Source organism: Jaculus jaculus, chromosome 3 (assembly GCF_020740685.1).
Source record: "Jaculus jaculus isolate mJacJac1 chromosome 3, mJacJac1.mat.Y.cur, whole genome shotgun sequence".
In the NCBI taxonomy this organism is placed as follows: domain Eukaryota; kingdom Metazoa; phylum Chordata; class Mammalia; order Rodentia; family Dipodidae; genus Jaculus; species Jaculus jaculus.
Genome location: NC_059104.1, coordinates 115,484,373 through 115,510,992, shown reverse-complemented (window position 1 = coordinate 115,510,992; position 26,620 = coordinate 115,484,373). Strand labels below are relative to the sequence as shown.

The 26,620-nt window shown below is 38.3% G+C and overlaps 1 protein-coding gene across 2 annotated transcripts in view; it reads right to left on the bottom strand.

The window, feature by feature from the left end:
• Positions 1-26,620, bottom strand: part of Trpc6 (transient receptor potential cation channel subfamily C member 6) — a 114,352-nt gene that overhangs the window by 5,148 nt on the left and 82,584 nt on the right. For both annotated transcript variants that reach the window (XM_004661912.3, XM_045146294.1), the window contains exons 5-10: positions 25,935-26,151; positions 18,476-18,709; positions 12,722-12,986; positions 11,138-11,333; positions 10,139-10,342; positions 7,951-8,025 (exon numbers count right to left, since the gene is read on the bottom strand). In XM_004661912.3, the coding sequence (XP_004661969.1) occupies positions 7,951-8,025; positions 10,139-10,342; positions 11,138-11,333; positions 12,722-12,986; positions 18,476-18,709; positions 25,935-26,151 (1,191 nt within the window). The remainder of the gene's footprint in view (positions 1-7,950; positions 8,026-10,138; positions 10,343-11,137; positions 11,334-12,721; positions 12,987-18,475; positions 18,710-25,934; positions 26,152-26,620) is intronic.

Sequence of the window (26,620 nt, the reverse complement as noted above, 5' to 3'; positions counted from 1 at the left end):
TTCTGATAAGGAAAGGAGTAGCCTATTCAATTTTTATCATCCCTTTCTAGTGCATGAATTCATGAAGTGTCAGAAAGTCTCAATACGGTATTTTATAATATTATAGGAACCTTAACTTTTAAACTATGATTTATGCCCAAAAACCTCATTAAATTTGATGAGGTTCAAGTTCATCTCCACCCTCTTCCCCCGCTATGACATGGTATGGAGGATCAGGACCGATTCGTAGTCAGAGAGAAAAGGTCCAAATAAAGGGAATCTTTGTGGATCATGCCTTTGAATTATTTGCTACCTACTGCAAAACCTCCAGCCTCATATGAGTAAATCATTAATCTGATGTCTTTCTTTTATTAGAAGACACCTGTACATCCATCATGTAGGTGCTCAGAGTCATAGAAAAGTTTTAAAAATCTGCTTCTTTGGAACCTTTCAGAAGATAACATGGTTCTTAATTCCATAATTATAATACATAATAAGGTAGTTAGTTCCATAGCACAGTCCCATAGGCTTGCAGAGATAATCTTCTGTTTTAACCTAATATGTTGTGAAACCGCACAGAACTGCTTTTGTTTGCTTTTGTCATTCCCAATCTCTAGAACCTTGGTTTCCTGCCTCATGGTCTGGCCAATTGGCTCCAACACATCCTTCAGATTTTAGCTTAAATCACAAGCTCCTCAGACAAGCTTTCTTGACTACACATGATCAAGCCCCTTTGTTTTCCTCCTCCCACATAGCGATACTGGACACAGTTGTACTCCCGGACTCAGCTGCATGCATGCTGCCTACACTATTCGGGACTCTGCAGCAATTCACCTCATGGCTCCTTGGGCTAGTTCTTGTGCATGGAAGGTGCTCAACTATGACTACTTTGGACAGTGAATGAAAAAAGGGTGACTTTTTGGTCAGAAATGTAGTTCACTTGGTTTCTAGATAATTTTCTGTAGACACATGTACAAGCTGGGATCCTGAACCAGTTGGCTACAGATTTACCTGCATGGTAATTACACACCAGCGAGAGCTGTGAGGAAAGGGCTTACCATGCTAGCATGAGAACCTGAGTTCAGATTCCTAGCATCCACATAAAATGTTATGCCTGGCTGTGCACACCTATAACCACAGCAATGGGAAGGAAAGGACAAGGAATCTTTGGAGCTTACTAGCTAACTGGTTGAGGCAAATTGTTTATTGGTAGGTTTGGTGAATGACCCTGTCTCTAAGAATAAGGTAGACAGTGACTGAGGAAGATCCCTAACCTCTGGTCTCCAATCACATGTGCACATACATATGCACATGTCTACATACACACATGTCACACATCCCACACATATACACATGCATACAAATCACACTCAGGTACATTCAAACACACACAAAAATACACCTGAAATACATGGAGTAGTCTAAAGGCATGATACTGACACCTGACAGACTTGGGCATATGGGATAGCCCAGGAAGAGCAACAACTCCAGGAAAAGCAGAGAAGGGCATCCTGATTATGTGAGCAGACTGATGCTCCAGGGATGGAAAGACCACTGGGTTCACAGGGCTCCTCATGACACTGCATTCCCCTGCCCACACTCCTTGATTTTATTTTCAATTGTAGCATTATCAACCTCTTGGTCTGGAAAATTCTTTGGTTCTGGGAGTGTTCTATACATTGCTTGGCAGTATGGCTCTCACCACCAGGTGTCCATGTCAGCTCCCTTCCCCTGCTGTGACAACCAAAAACATCTCCAAATTAAATGCACCCTTAGATTGAGAGTTGGAGGCAAAATTCCATCCAGTCAAGAACCACTAATTTTTGGTTTATGAGTGAAGAGTTATACATTCATTTGAATCATTTCTTGGATAGTTCTGTTTTAATTTTGAAACATCAAGGTTTGAATGTTAACATAATTTCAGCAAAAAAAAAATCTCATCAGTCTTGAACACACCATAAAAATTCAAAAAATGCTTATTTTAAGAATTGAATAATACAGAGAAATAAGATGTACGAGGAACTGCATCCAATGTGCAGAGAAGCAATATTACCACTTGGTGGCAGAAAATCCTAATTTATCATTTGTCTCCATGCCCAGCTTACTCAACTGTTTAAAATCTGGCATGCCACAATGGGGACGTTTTTGCAATTGCTCATACAGGGAAATTCAACTGGTGATGTGAATAGTATTTAAATTTTAGCGATTTGGGCATTTGTAGTGGAAGCAGAAAGGACTGAATGCAAGGCTTGTTCTAATCTGTAAATATGTACTCTTTGGAGGCATTGATTTCCTTTAAAAATACCTTCTACCACATCTTCTGGAATCTTTTTTTCCTTAATGTAATGCTGAGGGATCAAACCAACAGGCCTTTCATATTCTGGGCAGGTTAAGTGACTTAATGTAATGCTGGGGGGGTCAAACCAAGGGGCCTTTCATATTCTGGGCAGGTTAAGTGGCTCTAAAATCCATTCCTATCCCTTTCCTGAATTCTTGATGCTTTTTTTGGTCATTTCCTAAAATAGTTTAGTCATATTTTTCACCTTGTAGCTTACTATAGGATCAGTGTGAGGAGCACTAAGCAATAATTTTGTTAGTCATTTCGTGATCAATAAACTTCTTTGAAACTTTCTACATTCCTGTGTCCCTCATGCCCCAGAAGTATGGAATTTTCAGGAGCCAGAAATAAAGCAATGAGCTGAAAGGTTATGGACACCATATCCTGTCCTTGGGAATGGAGAAGGGAGATGGACCCATGCTCTATAGTACTTGTAGACTTTTTGCTCTAGAAGCAAATACATATGGAATCAAATTTTCATTCTGTCACTTATCTGAAATGGGAATCTAAACAAGGCATTTCATTTCTAAATGTTCAGAATTTTCAGGTACAGAGTACAGAAAATAATACTCTGTAGCATTCTACCATTGCCAATATCTGTTTTGTGTTGTACAGAAGGATAAAGTCTACTATGAAGTTTGAAGTATGTTTGATGTATACTGGATATATTCTGACAAATAATGCTTTTGACTAATGTATCCAAGTCCATGACCCAGTCACTCAGAGAATGAAAAAGAGCTCCCCAGAATAAAATAAGCATTGTAATCTCCTGTGGTCTTACTAACACACACACACTTCCAGGCCCCACTGCTGATTTTAACTCACTAGAGCTGCTGAAGAATACTGGAAATTTTTAAAAGTTCATGTGGAAAGCCCCCTCCCCCCACCCCTCCCACACTGAAATAGACAAGGTTATAATTTTTTTTTAAATATTTTTTTTATTTATTTGAGAATGGGTGGAGAAAAAGAGGAAGAGGCAGATAGAGACAAAGAGAATGGGCATGCCAGGGCCCCCAGCCACTGCAAATGAATTCCAGATGCATGTACTACCTTGTGCATGTGGCTTAGGTAGGTCCTGGGGAATCAGACCTGGGTCATTAGGCTTTGCAGGCAAGTGCCTTACTGCTAAGCCATCTCTGCAGCCCCAGACGACTTCTTAAACATAGCTTCAGTCCTAAGTGATGGCTAAAAACACAATACATGGATAAACAATAGAAAACATTCTCATGCAATCTAGAGAAGAGCAGGCCTACCCAACAGGCATAACACCTGGTATGGAGCCAGCAGCCCTGAGGGGATCTGTTCAAAGCTACAGAGGAGCAGTAATCCAAGAAACCATTCTGCATTTCAGGTGCCTGTGTGTAACAATGAATGACACAGACTGATTTTAAATATATGCTCTTTTTTCAAACTGACTATCTGAAAAGCTAATGCTAGCTACCACCAAAGCTAGTAAGTATTAGAATTGAAGGCTTTATGGGAGATGGTAAACAGGTCTGCTTGCCTTGTTTTGGGAAGTATTTTTATATGGTCATCAACTGATTTGTAGGGTGTACTGGAACAGACATAATAGCATTTGTGCCACTAATTAAATACTGTAACCTTCAAGAAGTCAGAGGGAAGCCTTAGGTGAAATAGAAACTGTGTCATCTTAGAGCTTGAATTATGAAAAATTAAGCCAAAACCAATGGGAAGTGGGGAAGGAAGCATGAACTATGTTCCAGTAGAAACTCACCTCAGTAACACTGGCAAAAGTATTTTGAAATATAAATGTTTGATTTCAAAGCATATTTGATCAAATGGATTCAAAGAGCAAGGCAATGGGCTGGAGAGATGACTTAGTGGTTAAAATGCTTATCTTGCCGGGCGTGGTGGCGCACGCCTTTAATCCCAGCACTCGGGAGGCAGAGGTAGGAGGATCGCCATGAGTTCGAGGCCACCCTGAGACTACATGGTGAATTCCAGGTCAGCCTGAGCCAGAGTGAGACCCTACCTTGAAAAACCAAAAAAAAAAAAAAAAAAAAAAAAATGCTTATCTGCAAAGCCTAAGGACTCATGTTTGACTCTCTAGGGCCACACAAGCCAGAGACACGATGTGACACAAGCATGTAAGGTTGCACATGTGTATAAGATGGCATACACGTCTGCAGTTCAATCACGGTGACTGGAGACCCTGGTGTGCCAATTCTCTCTCTCCCTCTCTCTCTGATAAAAATAAGAAAAAGAAATAAGGCAATGGATGGAACTGGAGGTCATCATGGTAAAGAAAATGAGCGGGACATAAAAATTCAAATATCACATGTGTTCTCTCATATGCAGAAATCTAGATTGTGTGATGTGTATGTGTGTGTATCTGTGACATAAAGTAGAAGAAACACTATTTGGGAGAAAGAAAGAAGCAAGTAGGAGGAGAAACAAGAGAGAGTAACAAAAGACAGTATGAACAAAGTGTATAATATGCATGTATAAAAATATTACATATACGAACCCATGTATGTTAATATTAAAAAAATAAGAAAGAGATATTTCCTTTATGTGCTTGCATCCTGGACTAAATAAAAGGGAAAAGGAGAACTGACCATAGTCGCTCATCTCTAACTGCTTCCTGACTGTGTGACTTTCCTGCCCTTATGCCTTCTCCACTAGGATGGACTATATCCTCTCAAACTGCAAGCTTCCTTGTTTGTTTCTCATTAAGTATTTGGTCAGGGCAGTAAAAATAAACAATGCAGGCAGCCAGTCTATTTGGGAACTCCAGCACCAGGGCCGCACAGAGCAGGGTTCAATGAAGGAAGTATGTACCCAGGTCCTAAATAACATAGTCATTGCAAGAAAGACACAGAGATCCCAAAGTTTCTGTAGCTCAAAGCTATCAGTTGACCACAACTGTTGTCAGCAGGCTTTCTTGATGAAAGAATTGAACATTTCCTCTCCAGGATTGCCACCATAAAAGCGTCTTTCAACTGATAAGCTGATATTATTTTCAACATTTCACTCCAAACTCTATAATTAGGTCAGATACCATTATTTTATCACAAGCTGCACTGTCTAGATGTCTACACCTTCATCCATTATTCACCTCTTCGTGGTCTATGGATTGGTTACCATGCCATGACCAATATGAGTTCACCAGAAAGAGAAATGAGAAGATCTTGACAGATCAGACAAAGCATCCTCCCTACCGTGTGCCCTGCAAAGTATTTCATTTTATTTACTTTATCCTTTGAGACTGTAGTAACTGAAACCTGAGGAAATTAAGGTCTGAGAATGTATACAATTTATTCCATTCTTAGCTGAAGAATGATGGAAAATCAAGATGGCGACCATAATAATGATGGTGGTGGCGGTGGTATGTGTGTGTGTGTGTGTGTGTGTGTGTGTGTGTGTGTGTGTGTGTTTTGCTAGCAAGTATACTCAAAACCACTAATGCTGTTGCCATTTTGCAAATGTATGCTGGCTTCCAAATTCTAATTTTCCATTACACTGTTTTTTCCACTCACTAATTCACTTATTTCAAATTATTTTTTTCCAGATGCACCCATTTGCATTTTTTAACTGGACTCCTTTAATTTTCTGTTTGTGTTCTTTCTCTAGGACTTTTAAGTCTGGTCTCATTTCCATGTCCCCACATAACTACTAAAATGCCTGGCTATATTTGTTATTCCTGTCTCTTGTACTTACAATAAAAATAATAGATAACTGTTCTGTCACTACTCTGTGCCAGGTATTGTTATAAGAAATTACATGCATGAACTATCAACTCTGGGATGTCAGCACAATTACTGGCTACATTGCATGGATGAGTGAAGGTCAGTAAGGCAGCATTTCTAAACAGAACACATGGATATGCCTTGTAATGGATCATTTATAAAATATTTGAACTTATTTCTCTGTGTTTCTTAAGTGTTCAACTTATTACAGCCATCATAATCAGATCAGTAGTAGAAGGCTTTGTCTGTAAAGAGCCAGATAGTAAATATTTTAGATGTTGTGAGTCACAACCCATATTCTTTCCTTATTTTTTTCCCACAACTATTTAGAATGTGAAAACAAAACACACATGCCCAGAACAACAGCATCAACACAAAAAACCTACTTAACTTTCAGTGCAAATAAAAGCAAGGTAAAGACCAAAAGTGGCTGGTGACTGGTTTTCTGCCCCTTCCTTTATCTCTACTACCCCACCAGACTCTAGAGTGAAATACGCTCTGTAGCTGTGTTGTGTGCATTTATTTTCACAGCATGTTTCCCCTACCATAACCATTTTAAAATGCAATCTAGCTGCATTGGTATCTCATAGTTACCAAAACAAAACTCTGAATAGCTAGATTCTACCCATTTTTATCCTTATAAGGTAGCTGTGTAAGGGTACTAGTGGTTATTTTCATTTACCGTCTGGCTGCTTGATTCTCAGCCCAAGACCACAGTAGGTCTCATAGATTCTTATTCAACATGCTTCACACCCACATGCCAGCTTCATCACCTCAATACTTCCTACCTGTGATTCTATTATTTGAAAATCTTTCCCCATAACCTTCCTCAGCTTAGTAAAGCTTCTGATCCAGGGCTTTCCTTACTCTAAATCTCTCCTTTAGGTTCTGATTTAAAGAGAAAAATACTTAAGAGTTGTAACTTTGAAGGTAAGGAAGGAAGCTGTGAGTTGGATAAAACAGGACTTGGGAATATTTATGTTGTACTATGAGCAGTTCAAATATCCAGTTAAAATACATAAATGCTTCCCTCCTTACATTCTGTGGGGTGCAACCAGCATAATTCTGGCCAATCAGATCTAATAACAGAGACTTCTGGGTGCTTCTGAGATTCAGCTAGTGTGTCTCACTGGTGCCTTTTCCTTTCATACTCCATCAGTGAGCATGACAGGTGGTCAGCTGACATATTACTTTTGACTGGGACAGAAACAACCTAGAAGAGTGCCTTCTAGCAATAGTTATACACTACTTGACACTAGAGAGTTAAGTGAGAGTGACAACTGAAAATACACCATCTTGAGTTAGATGTTTTATGATGTACAAATAAACACAATTCCCACCTGATAAACTGCACTGCTTGATCATTGTTTCTAGCTCCTCTTTAGCATTTACTTTAATCCTGTGATGTGTCTGCAACAAGAAAGGGAGCAGATATCCTTTCATCCAAGGTTTTGCTCCCCCAAATTAGGGGCTGATTCATCTCTAGGAGTCATAGCTTATTATGAGCTATGCTGGCCATGGAAACCATTAAGTCCACAGAACCTTTTGCTACAACTTCTTGATTCCTGATAAATAATGATAAACTGCTGGCCATGTGTGCACTCCACCTGAATTCAGAGTCCTGGCCAATACTCTCAGCCCCTCGACAGAACTTGCTCTTAATTTGCCTTTCTCACATCACCAGCTTATATGCCACCACACTTACATATCCTTGAGTATGTGCTTAACATGTTAAATATGCAGATACTTCTATTGTTTGCAAATGGACCTGAACTTATTCCCCTCTCTCAGTAACAGATTCTGTGAACTTTCCCATGTGTCAATTATCTATTTTTTTAAAATCTCTTCCAAACACCAGGCTTCTTCACTGAAATTATGATCTTGACCAAAGGCAAGGGTATAGATTTTCAAATATCATCTTACCTGTTTTGTGTCAAGTGACAATTTTGAAATGTCTTCATGACTTCCCAAAATTCCAAATTTCTTTTCCTCATTTCTCTTTGAAAGATAGATAGTAAAATGAGTCCAATTCTACATCCATTTATACTTTCCATCCAATATTCTAAAAATCCAGTTGGTCTAATTCCCAAGCAAGTTTTAATGAGAGAAATGTACTCTATTTGCTTTTCCCTTTGGCAAGTGCTTGGACATTTCTTTGGATACTAAATTGGCCCAGATTGCAGTTCTAATCAAACCTGAAACTGCACAATTAGTTTAAGTAAAGTAAGAGCAATTCTTCCCATTCAACCCAGTGACTCCCATAAGTCATACATGTGGAAAAATTCCATAATGCCATTTTTTTATAAAATTCCTCACCTAATAATAATGATAATACTTACAGAGGACATTCAAATTTTCAAAACAGTTAAACATATTTATTTTATTTAATCTTTTATGCTCTTTTTATTAACAATTTTCATAAAGGCAATAATGTTTTTATTATATCACCCACTACCTTCTTTGTTGGGCACTGCCAGGCACTGGCAGTAGCCTTCAGTAGAAGGGCCTGAGCTGCCAGGCATGGCTAAGGACCCCTGGGGCTACAGGAGACCACTCCCTCTCCAAGCTCGGCACACCTAAATGTAGGCTTTGCCCTGTGATCATTGGCCAGTTGCTCGGAAACTCCTTACTTGGTATCAGCCACCAACCTTTGCACAGCTCATTCCCCATACCCTACCATTTGCTGATGTGTTGGAATGTATGTCCCATATGCTGATTAGGCATCATCAAGCAACCTTGTACATCCAATTCCCTTAGGACCTTCAACTGCTTATAAACCCATATCCCTATTGATTAAACCAATCTTTGCACAGAGACTGTCTCAGAAAGTGATTCTTTTGCAAGTTCAACACAGTTGCCTGGACGCCTTGGGGGGAACCACCACCAGGCCCGGAGGATCCGGGGACTCACATTTCTTTCGTCTCCCTCCCATTGAACCCTCTCTTCTTTCCAAGTAGCTCTTTGATTTACTTTTTATGATGTTGATGTAATTTTGATTCTTATGCTGTGTTGAGGAAACTAGAACTTGGAGAGCTTATTACTGGTTTGAGAACCCCACACAGGACCCAAAAGAGCATAATTAAAACAAACTTTCCTTCTATTCAGTGACAGACTTTAACATTGAAAGAAATCTTCAAGTAACCTGGTCCAATTTTTCACCCAGTCTAGTGAGGGGATCTTCTGTGCATTCCTAATGTTACTCATCCAGCATTTATTGACTCCTCAATTACAAGGAGCACTCACTCTACTTCCTATGACAGCCCACTGACCTTATAATTACAACTTTGTTCCTTTGAAAAAATAAAATTAAACTATTTATAACATTTGCTCATTACTTTTTCCATTTTTGAAGAGAAAAGGAAGTGTACTCTAATCAAAACTAGATAACCCTGAGATTCTCTTTCCCTTGAAATTCTTTTCCCATAAAAAACTACCAGCTCTTTAAGTTCCTCAAGTGACACACTAATCTACCTCTGTCTTTACTTTACCTTCTACTGATGAACCTAGTACTGCAGTACTTGCCCTGGGGTGGGGTTCTGTTTCAGAGATCCCTGAACAGAGAAAGCCTCATCTTCCAATTCCCACATACACACAGTATTCACATGTATTCAAAGTGTATCTGGATCCTTCCTCCCTCCCGATCTGAGAACTATAGTTCATTGATGATTTCTTGGGATGTCATTGCCTAGTGGAATCATTGTTTCCACTTAGGAACCATCACCCTTTCTTTCTCAAGCAACTTCCTGCAGACAATGGTCTCTCATATCACATGTAAGCCACAGTTCTTGTAGCTGCTGATGTTTTACCTAGCTCTATAAATTGATGCTAAACATGAAGAACTTGTAACATTCACCATTTCAATTCTACCTCAGATACATTTTAGCTACATTTCATGAATTTTTCTTATACTATTTTAAGTAGAAAATGCCCAAATGCCCAATATGCTCTTGTTAGGCAGTCACCAGCCAAAGGACTGCCCTGCCCACAGTGAATATTAGGTAGAGGATGAATGGACCATGATTAGACACTTCTTTCTAAAGGGTGTAGCTCAATGGTTACTCTGGTGACAGCAACTAAGAACAAAATGATAAATTATCAAGAAACCAGTTACCTTGTTCATCTCTGCATCTTCTTGGAAACCTTTCTTATGACCCTGGAACAGCTCAGAAATCCATTTTTTAAACTTCAGTAAGAGATAAAACAGGGACTTTGGGCTTGGTACCAGGTTGAAGGGTACAGGAAGTGTTCTTCCCTCCTCAAAGTAGGAAAACCAAAGTTTGGCCCTTGCAAATTTCCACTCCACATCTGCATCATCCTGTGCAAATAGACATGACTGTTCAGTATGGAAACACAATCAAAATTACAAGATGCATCTAAGACTGTGCTGCTAGATAGAAGTGACAATATCTGCAAGTGGTCTTACAGACCCAAGACTGAAAACTCCACGTTTTTACCAAAATGTTAACACTATAACCACATACTAACTAGTCTGTGTGAAATTTTATCAGGATTACTAGTGACCTCAAAACTTACTATTACCTGCCCTGTGATAAGTCACTCATTCATTCAGGATACATACAAGACCTCTGTAATAAATATGCTGCTCCTAATTTAAGAAAGGGTCAGTTTTGAACATGGCAAAAATATCTAGATAACAATACAACTTGTAAACACTAATTTTGGCGGATAGGGCTTGAGAAAAAGTCTTGCAGTGCAGTCCAGACTAGCTTAATACTCACAGAAATCTGCCTGCCTCAGCTTCCCAAGTGCTGTATTTACAGGCATGAGCCAGGAAACCTGGCTTTAAGCACTTATGGTTGACAAAAATAAAAATTCATGCTGATATAGTACTTCTGTTTTTTTAGAAACAATAATAAATCAGACATTCCTTATTCCACAGTGACCCACTATATCTCATAAACATTGTGTTTAAAAGCAAAGTCGAAATTTTCTGGGTTTATAAAGTGACACTAGTGAAGCAAGCATATACGACAGGGAAGAGTAAAGGCTGGCTAGTGAGAAATCCAGCTTTAGTCCATTAATCATTTGGTCCCTGGAAGAGTCAAAAGAGAAAACACAGACTATAGTTATGTATGCATATATACTTTACCTCAATTTCTTGGAATGAACTGTTGATCATTGCAATTAACATGTTCAGCAAAACAATGACCATTGTAACATTATAGACTCCATACAGAACATAACCAATGTTTTCAATGAACTTGTGATTATAGTTGATGACCACCGATTTTACTTCAGAAAGTCCAAATATAGCCCAAAACAGTGTCTTAAAACTCTCCTCAACTCTGAAGAGAGAAAAAAATAGAAAGAAAGAAAGAAAAAGAAAAAATGTATGTATGACTATAACATCACAGTAAAATTTAATTGATTCAATATTCTTATGACTTGCTTATGACTCTTTGAATTTCCAAATTCTTTTTGGTAAAATGGATAAAATAACTCTATTTTCAGGATTGCATAGGATGAGGTTACATTGTTCATATAAAGTATTTAGTTTAACTTCAGGTACTGAGCAGGCACTCAACAAAGACTATCACATAATTTCTTTTGTCTTTTTTTTTTTTTTTTTTTTTTTTGGTTTTTCAAGGTAGGGTCTAACTCTAGCCCAGGCTGACCTGGAATTCACTATGGAGTCTCAGGGTGGCCTCGAACTCACAGCAATCCTCATACCTCTGCCTCCTGGGTGCTGGGATTAAAGGCGTGCACCACCACGCCTGGCTCACATAATTTCTTAATCACAGAGATGTTAATATTTAAATGATTGGTTGTTTTAGCAATGGAAAGGTTAAATGCATTGCTTAAAAAGATGTTAGAGTCTTTTTATATTTATAGAAAATCTATATTTCTATTCATATGCAGTAAATAGAGAATAAGAAACGTGCATCTTCAGGGAGAGCATGGCAATATAAACACATACATGGGCACCAACTTCATTGATGTTCTGTGGATAGGAATGTCAATGCATTAGATATAATTATTGACCAGAAATGAGCCCGTATATTTAACCCAGGTGCTTTCATTTTCTATGAAAAAACTGCACTTTAGAGGAATATGAAAAACAATAGTTTATGCTCAGTTCATATTTCTTGTGGAAATGCTGGAGATCTAATATTTAAATAATCCATTCCAATCACAGTTTATAAAACACACATGTGCCCATGGTAAATATGCCCCAGCTCCTGTTGTTATTGATAAATCTTTTCAATGATAAGGTCTGAGAACTTGAACTAGTAAAAATGGCTATCCTCATATCCAGTGTCCTAGGAATCTACATTAAACAGAAAGGCATAGGATTTTAGGAAAATGGATGCTGGTCAGTGAACAAAGGGTTATTAGGTCCTGGCTTTTGCACATGGTAGGACCGGAGGGAATAGTTCACAAACTTTGGTTTCCTCTTTTGGGAAATGTTGATAATAAAATTATATATGAGAGTATTTGACATAATATCTGGCTCTAAAAATGGTAGCTATTATTATTTAATATATTAGGAAGGTTTCTATATTTTAGTGTTCTTCCTTCCCACAAATCTTTTTTTTTTTTTTTTTTTTTTTTTTTTTTTTGCTAAAGAGGGACTAGAGAGAAAGCCTTTTTGAAGCCTGGACTAAGTGAACACTTTCAAAAGAAATCTTTCTAAAATTGAATTTCCATCATCAAGACTTTTGAGGTCACGTACGTTGTGAAGGCTTCATTTTGCTTTGCTCCAATGTAGTAGGAATAGAGGTTGAACATTCCAATCATAAAAGCCACGAACACCATGATGAATATGACCATAAACTTAAAGATATCTTTTACTGTTCTTCCAAGTGATATCTGCAGAGGTCCAAAACTTTCATTTGCTGGTAATATATAAGCTATTCTGGAGAAACTTAAAACTACAGCAATGGCATAAAGACCTTCAGATATAATTTGAGGATCAGAAGGGTCCCACTTTATCCTGGCTAGGAAAAAATAGACACAAATATTATGATAAGTTGCTTTAACTTTTTATATAAATTATTTTCTGAAAATAGATATAAATTACATTAGCAACTCAGTTCACAGTTGGACTTACCTGGTGTGTGTGTGTGTGTGTGTGTGTGTGTGTGGTGTGCGTGGGGAGGTACAGGTGGAGTTCAGAGGCCCATGTGGTGTTTCTTCTGCAATCCCCTTTTCCATAGGGTCTCTTACTGAACCAGGAGCGCACTGATTCAACTTTATAAGGCAAGCCCTAGTCTTACCTCCCTACTGTCTCCACCTCCCCAGTATTAAGACTACATGTGCATGATACCATGCCTAGTGTTTTTAAAAGAAAAATATATATATATAGTTTGTGGATATACAGAGATGTTTAGTTGGGATACAGAGATTTGGTTATCATTCATTATATTACTTTCAAATACAATTTGTTTTTGTCGATCCCCATCATCCCTCCCACCCCCCAAACCTCCTGTCCCTTTGCCCAATCCCATTCTCCCACTGAACACTGAAATGAACAGACAGTTCACAGAAGAACAGACACAAATAACCAATAAGCACTTAAAAATGTTCGGCATTCCAGGTTTCCTCAGAAATACAAATCAAAACAACTCTGAGATAGCATCTTACCCCAGTCAGAATGGTTATCATCATGAAAACAGAAAACAAAGGCTGGAAAGGATGAGAGAAAGAAGTATCTTCCTCCACTGTTGGTAGGATTGAAAACCAGTACAGCCATTATGCCTAGCTTTTCATGAGGATTCTAGGAATAAAACTTGTTCTCTTGCTTGCATGGTAAGCATTTTACCAACTGAGTCATCTCTCTGGACCCTAAAAGGGATTTTGCTAACTGATTCATCTCCCCAGCCCCTTAAAAGGATTCTTAAGTGTCCACTATATTTGAGCTCTGAATTTATTCAGAAGATTGTTTGCTGGCAATTTTCCATAGGCTATAGCACAATAATTAAGAGTGCATGGGCTGAGAGATGGCTCAGAAATTAAAAACATTTCCTGTGCAAGTATGAGGGCTTAAGAAAGCCTAAGAGTCCAATTGAGTTTGGTCCCCAGTACCCACATAGACAGTTGGGTATGGCCATATGACTCTATAACCCCAGTCCAAAGGGAAGCTGAGACAGAGAGTCACCACAGCTCTTAAAATACCTAGCTCCCTGTGGTTTATCTACACAAAAGAGTTCTATTCAGCAGTAAAGAAAAATGAAATTATGAAATTTGCAGGACAATCAATGAAATCTGGAAAGGATTATACTAAGTAAGGTAACCCAGGCCCAGAAAGCCAAATGTCACATATTATCTCTTATATGTGGATCCCAGCTACAAATGTATAGACTTGTATGTGATCTGGAACCAAAAATCAGTAGCAGAGGCCCATAAGCTAGAAAAAGGCTATAAAGAAGAGAAAAGAGGGAAGGTCTTAAGAGGATGATATTGAACATATGTAAGTAGAAGAACAGATTACAGGGAGGGAAAAGGCCTAAGAAAGCTCAGGGAAAGAGATTGTAAAAAAGAAGGGCCAGGGGTGGGGGCGGGTGGTAGGGTCAATCAAAATTCAAGATATTCTGAATAAGATATATGAAAATCTATTTTCTTAAATAATGGCACATCCAGAAGCCATAGATTGTTACTAGAAAATTTTCAGTGCCTGGGATAGAATACCTTCCAGTGAGTTAATTGGCCAGGGAAGTCCTTGATGCCTTGAAAACATTACAGGATATTGCCAAGGCCCTCCGTTCCCAATGAGAAAGAGATAGTAAGACCCTATTGCCAAAGACTTCACATGCCTGAATGGCAAAGTCACTGAGAAATCAAGTTGGTGCTGAGCAGAAAACCTTATCCCTGTAGCCCAGCCAACTGAAAGCTAGAAAAAGCTGTGCTGTATGAAGTCTTATAAGAGACAGAAGTCATCAGCAGTGAAAACACTGGACACTGGAAACCTCAAGTTTGGCCAGACAGGCCAAATGATTAAACAAGTGTAATAGTGGCATGTCTGCTCTGGGGGAAACCAGCTGCTCTCTAATTGGACTGCAGGCCCACTTTATGGAAGGAAATATGTGCCTGGTACTGAAAACCTAATCAAAAGCCTATGGCAGGGGAGGTTATGAGCCTTAGGATTATAAAGCCTGCTCTTGTCTGGATAAATGCATATATTACTCTCACCAAATTGCCCTGAAAGCCCTACACTTATTGTTCATAGTCATATATTAATGCTAATCTCACTTCCCAGTAGAGAACCTTCTCTTTTCAGATGGCAAAGACCACTAGAATAACCCAAAAGGCAACATAGTGTGGAGAAGAAGGGACAGAGGAGTGTCCAGAACTGAAACATCTCACACCCTCCAAAGCTCAGGGTCCGTTGCAGAAGAGGTGGTGGAAAGAATGTAAGAGCCAAAGGAAGTGTACCCTTACATACAACTGCCCAGACAGAATTTGGCCTTGATATCTAAGACCTCACAGTGCCTAGCAATACCCACATAAGATGCTCATAATAGGAGAAAAAGATGATGACATCAAATTAAAAAGAGAGAGGGAGAGGATATGACAGAGAACAGAGTTATGAAGGGAAAGTGGGGGCAGGGAGGGGAGGGGAGGGAAATATCTTGGTTTGTTGTCTGTAGGTATAGAAGTTGTCAATAATTTATATATATATATATATATATATACACATATATATATATACACACATACATACATACATATATATATACACACATATACATAATTTATATATATGTCAATAATTTATATATATATATTTAAAGACTTAGCTCCTGGATCAGTAGCAGTCTCTGGCTCAGGTAAGAATGGGCAGAAAGAATAGCAACAGAGTACGACACCATTCCAGGCACATGAACGGACACACATGTGCATGCACCACAACACACACAACCATTTCTCACATAAAAGTGATGGTAGATCAATGAATCAACTGTTTGTATCAATAGCTATATATCAGACTGAAAGAACTTATACAAATTACTCCTCTTAATTTTATTTCTATCACTTAAAATATAATAATACTGTTTCTATGTCTCTCATTTGTGGTGAGAATTCAGTAAGTTCACATATGTGCTATGTTACAAAAGTGCTTGACACTTAAGCTGTAGTATTTATTACTCAATATTAAACTAATGCATGATATCATATATGACTTATTCTTCTAGGTATTTAAATTTACTAGAAACCTAAATTCACTCAAGAAAGTCTATTTTAACCACAAAATTTTCTATAATTCATTAATGAATTTTTCTGGCATTTTACAGCAGGTCATCAATGGCCCAATTAAGAAACCATTATGAAGAAAAATGCAAAACAGTGTGTAATGAGAAAAATATAATTGTAAGTTGACATTTGCCTATTTTCTAAGAAGTGTAACTAGGAAACATAACAAGAAACTAATAAATGCATTTTCCTTTTTACATTGCTTTTAATAGAAGCATTGTCTATAAATAGAAGATATCTTTGGTGTAAAAATTCTGTTTTTAGCTGGGCATGATGGCACATGCCTTTAGTCCTAGCACTCAGAAGGTAGAAATAGGAGGATCACCATGAGTTCAAGGGCAGCTTGAGACTCCATAGTGAATTCTAGGCCAGCTTGGGCTACAGCAAGACTCTACCTTGAAACCACCCCAAAAAAACTATTTGTAAAAATTGTTAAATTATAATAAATCCTAATAATTCATAATAAAAAGGAATAATGATGTCATATAGACATTAAACCCTGTAGTTATCAGTTGAACTGTTAACTCATTTCTTATCAGAGAGTATGAGGTAAATATTCAAATACCCACAGGAATTAAATATTTTCTCAACATAGGTTTCTGCATTGAGGTACTTTTGTTTAGCTAATAACTGAAACTAGTTCCATCCCCTGACACTTTTCTTCTATGGAAGTAGAGCAACTATTGGATTGTTAGCATGTGATAACTGATGGGGTCTGTTTGTATTGGAAATAGCCATATTCTTCTGAGAATTCTCCTCTGGTTTCCACCCAGGATTCTCACATAATCAGTTACTTACTGTCACCATCACCGGACCCCTTGTTGAGATAACTGTTCTGATCCATTGCTGTTTGAAAACTGAGTGATAATTTTTCTTAGCTTTGGGACCTATGACATCCACCCCACCTTTCATCCACATTAAAGGTAATGATCTGGACTCCATATAAACAGTTTGTTTTATTTCCCAACTCATTCATGCCTACTTGGGAACTAATGGTTTTATTTACTGTGAGCCTTCTCAGAGCCCCCAAAAATTCTTCTGCTTTCAAATATTTTATATCTCAAAAGGAAAGAACACTCAATAAGAATGTCCAAAAATAATATGTACTTATAGGTACAAGGTAATGTGTGTATATATGTTGAGATCTCATAATGATTCAATCAAGCTTATTTAAAGATCAATCATCTCACAGCCTTTTATGTGTGGCAAGAACTTTTAAAATCTAGTCCCAGAAATTTTTCCCTCTGAGGTTCACTATGGGAATAGCAGTACTTGTTCCTCCTGTCTAACTTCAGCTTTCTACCTATGACCACCATCTCCTGCAAACATATTACTCTCTCCTTCTATGAGTGGGACTTTTTTTTAGATTGCTTATGAGAGATCATGCAATCATCCCATGCCTGTCTTATTTTACTCTAATGTACTCAGGTTCATCCATGTTATCACAAATAAAAGGCTTTCCTTCTTGTTTAAATATGAGTAGTATTGCATTGTATGTAAGTAGCTCAAAAGTGAATGTTTCCCTTCATTTTAACATTCCACAGTTATTGAACATATTCAATTCAACAATTATCAAATCAACTCCTACCACGAATTCAGGATTCTATTTAAGTGCTCAGGACAAAACAAATAATAATCAATAGCAGGCCTGTGCCAAGAATGCTACATTTGCTCCTCGGTTACTACTCAAACCTGCTCCTATAGAAGCATCACAAATAAGGCTTACTCATCCACTCATTCATTGAACAGTTAAATGAGTTCCACCGTCAAAGTTTAAAAGCAAAAGAATTGTCAGGGTAGTGAAATAGATGGGAAACCTACAATAAGATCTCTGATTTCTTACAATGCCAGAGACAAGAGTATGATCAAATTAAAAGAGTTTTACTAAAGGACTTGGTGGACTAGGGAATTCTCTCTTTCAGATATTCCAGTTACTGTTGGAATCACTGTCAGATAAAATTATTTTAATTGGCAAGAGGAAAATAAATCTAAGCTAGGCATTCTCAATGGAGTTTGGTAATTGGTCAAATTGACCCAAGGGATAAATGGGGATGATTCTTATGCTTAAGAGATGTTTCTAGAAGTAAATAAGTTAAAGAAGGAGGCAGAAAGCATGATTCTTCAGATAATGCAGATGCTGTTTAATAATTTTATGAAAATTAGGCAGGTAATTACTGGTGTCTCATTTATGATAAAATGTTATATTTTTAGTAATTTATACAGGCAATTAACTCACCCAGGTTGTAGTATTTCACATTGTCCCCCAGTGTCACTTTTGTCAAGTCCTTCAAAGTATCATTTGCATCAATGATGCTCTGAGCTTTAGAAGCATGCCAAAATGCCATGAATCTTGCAATGAACGATGCTGCAAAGATGGCCAGCATGCCAAAATCAAGCATATTCCACAGCTCAAATAAGTATTCTTTGGGTCCTTGAGTCCAAATTTCTTTACATTCAGCCCATATCATGCCTGCATCAGAGAAGGGTTAAAATATAATTTGAATTTCATTCCAGCCTTAGCTGTTTCATGCAGCAAAATACATTTGGAAAATCTTGGCCTGATATCAAGTACCTTCATAATGTACCTCAACCTTCCTCCTCAGCCATAATCCCCACATTCCTACAGGGCTCATAGTCCAGCAGTATTGGTTCAGTACCTGAAAACAATCAGGTGATGTTCATCAAGGGCGTAAAAATGAAACACATCTTACTTGACTGAAGAGTTAAAGCTGCTCACATTAAGACCACGAAACAACCACATCCACACACCCAAAACAGAAGTGCTCACAGCTGCTCCTAGACAAACATGAGGGTATCTTTCCTGGGAGACATGAGACTCTAATGGGGACTTTGGCTCAAGGATTTATTGACGATCTTAGCAAATTTTCCCCAGTCTGAACAGAAATATAGGTGCCTCTGACCCAAGGTGAAATCTCTGTTCCCTCTCCAACTCTCAAGGTTTTTGACATGCATCCCATTTTCATAGCTTTGGAAACCTTACTGAGCTTTCTCCTCATTTTTTCTCACAGGAAATTCTTCTTAGAAAAACTACATTTCCTAAAGTACAACTATTGTACCTTTTATCTTTGCACCTACATCTTGGAAAGCCAGAATGCAAATTAGAAAATTGTTTTACTATAAAGTTAAATAAACATGTTTAAAGTATACATTCTGTGAAATCACATTTAAAGCAAGTACATTGAAAGGCTAAAGGAAATTATAATAATTAATTAGTATGGTGGTACTTATAATAGTTAAAATTTTCCTGGTGTGATTATTAGACTGCTCTGCCATGCTACCAGAGTCTAGTATGATCATTAATAATATTGAATATTCTTCCAAAACTTCAATGTAGTGTTAATTGGCTCTGAGATCTTGCTTCTCTGCCAACTACTTTTAGAGTTCATGGAAAGTTCTGTAAACTTTCTCAAGTTCTGGTTGTAAAATGAGGATGATCATAACTTGTTCCTATTTAATAGGACTGCTGTGTGACTAATAAAATAACATGTATTTAGATGTAGAATACAGTGCCTAGTAGTTGGGAAAGAAAGCTATGGCAAATACATTTGAGCACTCACTACTTTGAATTGTCCATAATTGGCATAAATTCCACATTGGTATTTTTAAAAATGATTTTATTTATTTGCACATACAGGGGTGATGGGGTTTATGAGCATGCCAGGGCCTTAGCCACTGCAAATGAACTCTAGAATCATTTTCCACTTTGTGCATCCAGTTTTATGTGGGTACTGGAGAACTGAACCAAGATTGTTAGGCTTTGCAGGCAAGCATTTTAATTGCTGAGCCATGTCTCCATCCCTTGGCATTTTTTTAAATTGGAAGAGTATTAATTAAAAGAGGTGGGGCTGGAGAGGTGGCTTAGTGGTTAAGCGCATGCCTGTGAAGCCTAAGGACCTCAGTTTGAGGCTCGTTTCCCCAGGACCCACGTTAGCCAGATGCACAAGGGGGCACACGTCTGGAGTTCGTTTACAGTGGCTGGAAGCCCTGGTGCGCCCATTCTCTCTGTCTGTCTGTCTGTCTGTCTGTCTGTCTGTCTGTCTGTCTGTCTGTCTGTTGCTCTTAAATAAATATAAATAAATAAATAAAAGAGGTGAAAGATATTCTTCTGTCTGGGATCCTCTCTTCTTCTAGCACCAGGAGAGAATGGACTCTAGCAATAAATCCAAACCTAGAGGCTGGAGAGATGGCTTAGAGGTTAAGGAGCTTGCCTGTGAAGTCTGGGGACCCAGGTTTGATTCCCCAGTACCCACTTAAGCCAGATACACAAGGTGACACATATGTCTGTAGTTTGTTTGCAATGACTAGAAGCCCTGGTGTGCCTCTCTCTCTCTCTCAAATAAATAAATAAAATTAAAAAGTAAATCCAAACCTATTTCCACCAAGAAGACCTTCAGAACCTACAGTAAAATCAGCTTCCTCTCCTTCCCCTCAGCACCACCCCCCAGTTCTCACATTGCCCTTCATTTGTGTCACAGAATCCACTGAATAGTTGGCTGAGGAACCCTGTGAGGATGGAGAAAATTCCATGTTAGTCTCTACTTTTCAAGAGCTTATCCTGAACTTTTCTCAAAACCAACACTCAAATCAACACAGAGGCTATGGTCAAAGGAAATGACCACTCTGTCACTTGCTTTGAGTTACTTCAAGAGACTAGGATTGTATTTGAATGTGCTCTAATGAATTTATAGCAGAAAATTTTGCACAGGACACTTGAGTGCACACACTCAAATTCACACAGAAAGTGCTGTGAATAGGATTGAAAAAGCTGAAGACATCTAAATTCTTTTTAGGTTCCTGAGAATCTTAACAGGGGATATGCAGATGGCTCAGGGTAACAAGCATAGAGAATAAAGGGATGTCTGAATACTTTTCCTTCTGCCTCCCACATTTCTGTCTTTTCTTTCTCTTTAAGAAGTAGAATTCTTGGGCTGGAGAGATGGCTTAGTGGTTAAGCGCTTGCCTGTGAAGCCTAAGGACCCCGGTTCGAGGCTCGGTTCCCCAGGTCCCACATTAGCCAGATGCACAAGGGGGCGCATGCGTCTGGAGTTCGCTTGCAGAGGCTGGAAGCCCTGGCGCGCCCATTCTCTCTCTCTCCCTCTATCTGTCTTTCTCTCTGTGTGTCTGTCTCTCTCAAATAAATAAATAAATAAATAAATAAATAAATAAATAAATAAATAAATAGAAAAGAAAAGAAAAGAAAAGAAAAGAAAAAAAGAAGTAGAATTCTTGGCATAAATGGTATCTTGCTACAGCTATAAACTAAAACAAATGCCTTAAACTATTCTGCTCGAAGGAAGAGCCCCTGCCCTGCTTCTGAGCACTCCTGGGAACTGCTAAGGAGGGTTTGATATCACCCCCATCTAATTCAACTCTTGTCTCAAGTGGGGAGCTCGCTGGGACCCAGTCTCTGCTCAAACACAAATGGATGAAAGACTGACTGCTTGGTGCTTGTTCTGTTGTGGAATATCAGGAATATCCCTTCAAAGAGGATGCACTGGTCTATTTATGCCCTCTAGAGCAACGGAGAATGAGTCAGTTCCTTCTGTCTTTAAATTTCTCCCAATAGCAACCTGCGTGTGTGCTCACTGACTTCTCCAGCACAAGAGGTTTGCCATGAAGCTAATGAATCTCACATTTGAAGATGTTTCACTTGCCCGTGCTCACTTCTTGATCTCTTCTGTCTTCTTTCCTTCAAATGGGACCCCAAATAAATAGGTCACTTGTTGAACAATATTGGATACCCCCTTTCCCGTCAGCCTTGGAGGAGAGTCTCCCTAGTTGTCTGAGATACAGTTTGAAGGAGGGACTACATACTCCTAGTTGACTACAAGGAAGCTGCAGCTAGTTTTGAAGCTGTAGTCTGTGGATAACGACAGCGCTAGGGGGCGATCTTCCTGTGCAGATAAAGAGTGAACTCATAATGCTTCTGTTTTGCAGCAGCCAGCTCTGAGGGATAAATTAGAAGAGCTCCTTAGGAATCTGCACATGAGATACCTTCAAGCTGTGATCCTGCCACACTACAGCTATTCTTTTGTGCTCAACCCTGCTGCCTTGTCAAGATCTCCTAAATCAGTCCTTCAGCATTTCATCAACTAAAAATTACAAAAACTTGTTTTATGTCACCAATAATCTGTGTCTTTTCCATAAGCCAACATAACACACCCAGTCTGTTACCTAAGTGTGTTATTTCTCAGTAATAGCAAATAGGAGCAAAGTAATTTTCTTTCACAAGTAGTCACTTAGGGACACAGACCTATGAAAATATACATACCAACCTGGCTCACAAGGTTAAAGTGAGGATTACAGAAGATGCCATCTCAGAACTCTTCTATCCCCTACTTTAACTTTTAGTCACTGTCCATACCCTAAAGGATTTTTGGATCTCAACTCTTAAGGGGGAAATGTGGTTAGGGAGATGTTAGGCTTAGTGAAATTGAAGGAAAGACCCCACCTCTTCTTCCTCTGGTAAAATTGTAAAGGAAAGCGACACATCCTCCCTACTAGAGGAGCAAAGACCTCTGATCCTGGAAGCCTGATCAAGAGATCACCTCTCAGGCTGGCGAGATGGCTTAGCAGTTAAGGAGCTTGCCTGCAAAGCCAAAGGATTCAGGTTCAATCCCTAGGACCCACATAAGATGTATACACCCACAAGGAGGTGTATACATCTGGAGTTTGTTTGCAGTGGCTACAGGCCCACATGTTCTCTCTCTCTCTCTCTCTCTCTCTCTCTCTCTCTCTCTCTCTCTCTTTCTCTCTCTCTCTCTTTTTCAAGGTAGGATTTTACTCTAGTCCAGGCTGACCTGGAATTCACTATGTAGTCTCAGGATGGCTTCTAACTCTTGGTGATCCTCCTACCTCTACTTCCTGAGTGCTGGGATTAAGGACATGCACCACGACACCTAGCTCTCTCTCTTCTCTCTCTCTCAAATAAATAAATAAAATATTAAAACTTATTTTTTAAAAGAGATGAACTCTTATCCAATAGACACTCTAAAGAGGTGGGAAGAATAATTATTCCTTAATGAAACCTTTCCCTTGGTGTAGTTGCTCATAGACACTCAGTGTTGAGCATGCCAGCTTTTCTGAGCTCAAAAAGCATTAACTTTTCTTTTACTTTTCCTTCTCTTTGGATGCCAGTAGAACCAAGCTCCTTATTGAGAAAACCCCTCTCTCTATCCTTAGGGGAACTCTTCTGCTCTATCAGAAGGTTTCCTTAGAAAGTCACCTTTTACCCTTCTCACCTCCTGGTCCATATTTTTTAATTCTTTGGCATGCAACCAGAACTAGGAAGTTTTACCAATTCAAATTCAGCCCATCTGGGCTGAGAGAAGCCTTACCACTCTCAAAATCCTGTAACATTATTCATATTTCTAGAAGGTTTGTCAACTTTCTTTCAAGAATAAAAACAAAAGAAAATAAATACCACTGTCAGAAACCGAATCAGTAGCCTAACACATTATAAGTGCATAGCTGTTTCACAATTTTAAATAAACATCGAGAAAATTTTCTGAAGTAAAATACCTAGGATAATAGGAAAGTTCTTCTGTGGTAAATGTTTTTGCTCAAAAATTAAAGGTTAATTTAATATTCTTGGTTCATGTTGCTAAGTAAAAAAAGAAAAAGTATCTAAATATAAATACAAATTATATTGCTATGGGAAAATGCATTATGATAATAGATGAAATGAATGTCCTTGATCTACCATCCCCACATATAAATTTAATTTTTTCAAAAATTTGCCTTGCACTTAAAGAGACATTTCTTCTCTATATGCCTTAAGTACAAAATACTAGCCCTATGTATGCCAAATGCTTGCTAAAATTTTTTAAAATAACTACCTGAAATCCATTCCAAGAACCATATTATTTTTACATGTTATCTATACTAATATGTAAAAAAAACATTAAAATGGGGGCTGGAGAAATGGATTAATGGTTAAGGCATTTGCCTGCAAAGCCTAAGGACCCAGGTTTGTTTTTCTAGTACCCACATAAAGCCAGATGCACAAGGTGGTACATGCATCTGGAGTTCATTTGCAGTGGCTAAAGGCCCTGACATGCCCATTCTCTCTTTCCCTCTGTCTCAAATAAATAAATAAACTATTTTAAAAATTAGCAGAATATATATGCTTAATACAGTAAGATAAAGACAACGGTTCTCCAAAGTCAATCATAGATTTACAGCCAGTTTTTCATTCTCCTGGTCCCAAGTATGGCCTTCCTTCTACCTTTTCCCTCTTAGAGACATCTTCCACCTGCTAAGGCCAAGCAGAACTGCAGCTCCTCCTTCTGATGTATACTTGTTACAACATTTTTTTTTTTTTACCTTCAACTATATCTCAAGTCTTCTCCCCCATGTCCTAAGCTCAACTCTTCATCTTTCTCACAAGGATTACTTTAATTGAGTCTCAGCCTCTGGACTCACCCTTCCTTTAAATCTCCTTCTTCCTCCTAACCCCTAAGCCCTTTTAGAAATATGGTCTGAACACATCACCAGTCACTGAAAAGTATCCTCTGGCTATTGCATCAGCCATATCTCCTTCCATCCACATCCACAGAGCAACCAGCTGCCAGTTAAGATGACCTCAAATGTGTCAGCTTTGTTATAGCTCCACATTTCAACAACTAATGACTTGTATTGTCCTTATCCCCGAAACGCTTGCTCCAGCTAACATTTCCTAATCCTGAAAGCCTCAGACTGAAGGTAACATTCAGGGTGGGCTTCCTGCCCTTTCTCTCTTACCTTGCTCATATCTACATGCCCAAACAGTTTGTTCACAGCACATTAACAATTGACCAATAATAGCATTTGTCAAACTGTGCTTTAATTATTGATTTTCCTTTCTAGCTTGCTGGCCTCTGATATTGTATTTTCTTCCTACTCACACAGAAGTCCAATTATTTGTAGCTGTTATTGATTTTCTTGTTGATTTGTCCCCCAAGCTCCTTGAATACAAAGACTGTACCAAATTCAATTTACTATCCTAATTACCTAACAGTGGTACTTACTATCTATTGAATTTATTTATTTATAAATATCCAGTTGAAAATTTTCATTACTTTCTTGTATTTAATGACAAGTAATAGGTATAACCAGATTCTAAACACAAATAGTGTAGTGATAAGACTGAATTTCTCCTCTTTTAGTTACCACAAGAGAAAGCAAACCATTTAAATCTTCACTAAGTTCAATAAAATTGATGTTATTATTTATAACAGTTCAGAAATCTGAGGCACATAAAGATTATGTGGCTTGATGGATATGAAGTGCTTTGTGCAATTCTTAGTACATAATACATATTAAATCAATATGAGTGGCTATTATCTTCTCTATTACAACTCAGTGTAAAATCACATGGTTGTTTTCAAGCTTGAAATCACAGCTTTCCAAAAATATGCATGGCAGATTTTCATCACTAGTGGGGTTTGATTAATAGTATCCTGTTGATTTACTTCCTGTTTTTTTGAAATGCAAATACCAATGGCACATGAGGAGACTATGACATTGATAATGAACCCACACAACTGTGCTTTAAGAACAGAAAGAAAATCTGCTGTGTGGTGCATTGTATTGTGCTGCTTACATTTGTATAACTGGTGTGTGAGAGAATCAGTGTCATTCAGTCCAAATGCTAAGGCTGCAAAAAGGAATGATGACAGAAAATCAGTCTTTACCTATTACCCAGGATATAATGAGCATCTCCATCCATGAGAAGCAGGATGTTTTCATCCTGAACAGCTGTTTTGCATTATCTGTGCTGGTTTCATTAGGAAGGAGTTTGGTGCCTTCGAATCTGTCAGCTGCATTCATGACGAGCAGCCCCAGAAAAATGGTGAAGGAGGCTGCATGTGCTACAAACTTCATGAATGGTCCACGCATTATCTTCGCCATCTGCCACAACACACAGCAAAAGAAGTCTTGACTTTGTTTTGTACACCCAACAAAGCACACACATGCAAGCAAGAATAAAAAGTGCATATTTTAAACAAGTGCCTTTAACCCCTGAGCCATCTTTTAGAAACTCCAAAATACATATTTTAGTGTTCTTCCAAAATAATTGTATATATACATATCACTATTAGTGGGACAATAAGTTTTGTGTAATTATAAAATTTTGGTCACTTTCTTCACCTATAATAATATTAGCCATTATCCATATGTGGCAAATTAGTCTAGTGGAGTACTGAGGAAGCAGCAATGAAAATATTAAACAGAGTCTACTTTGCAATGCACAGACCCTTGTTTGGTCCCATATGTTTCATTGGCACTCATGCAGTTCAGGCTTCAGTTGATGTTGCTGTCTTGGTGAAGGGAGGACAAGGCATATCAGAACAATGTGATGGAAGAATTCGGTACTTAA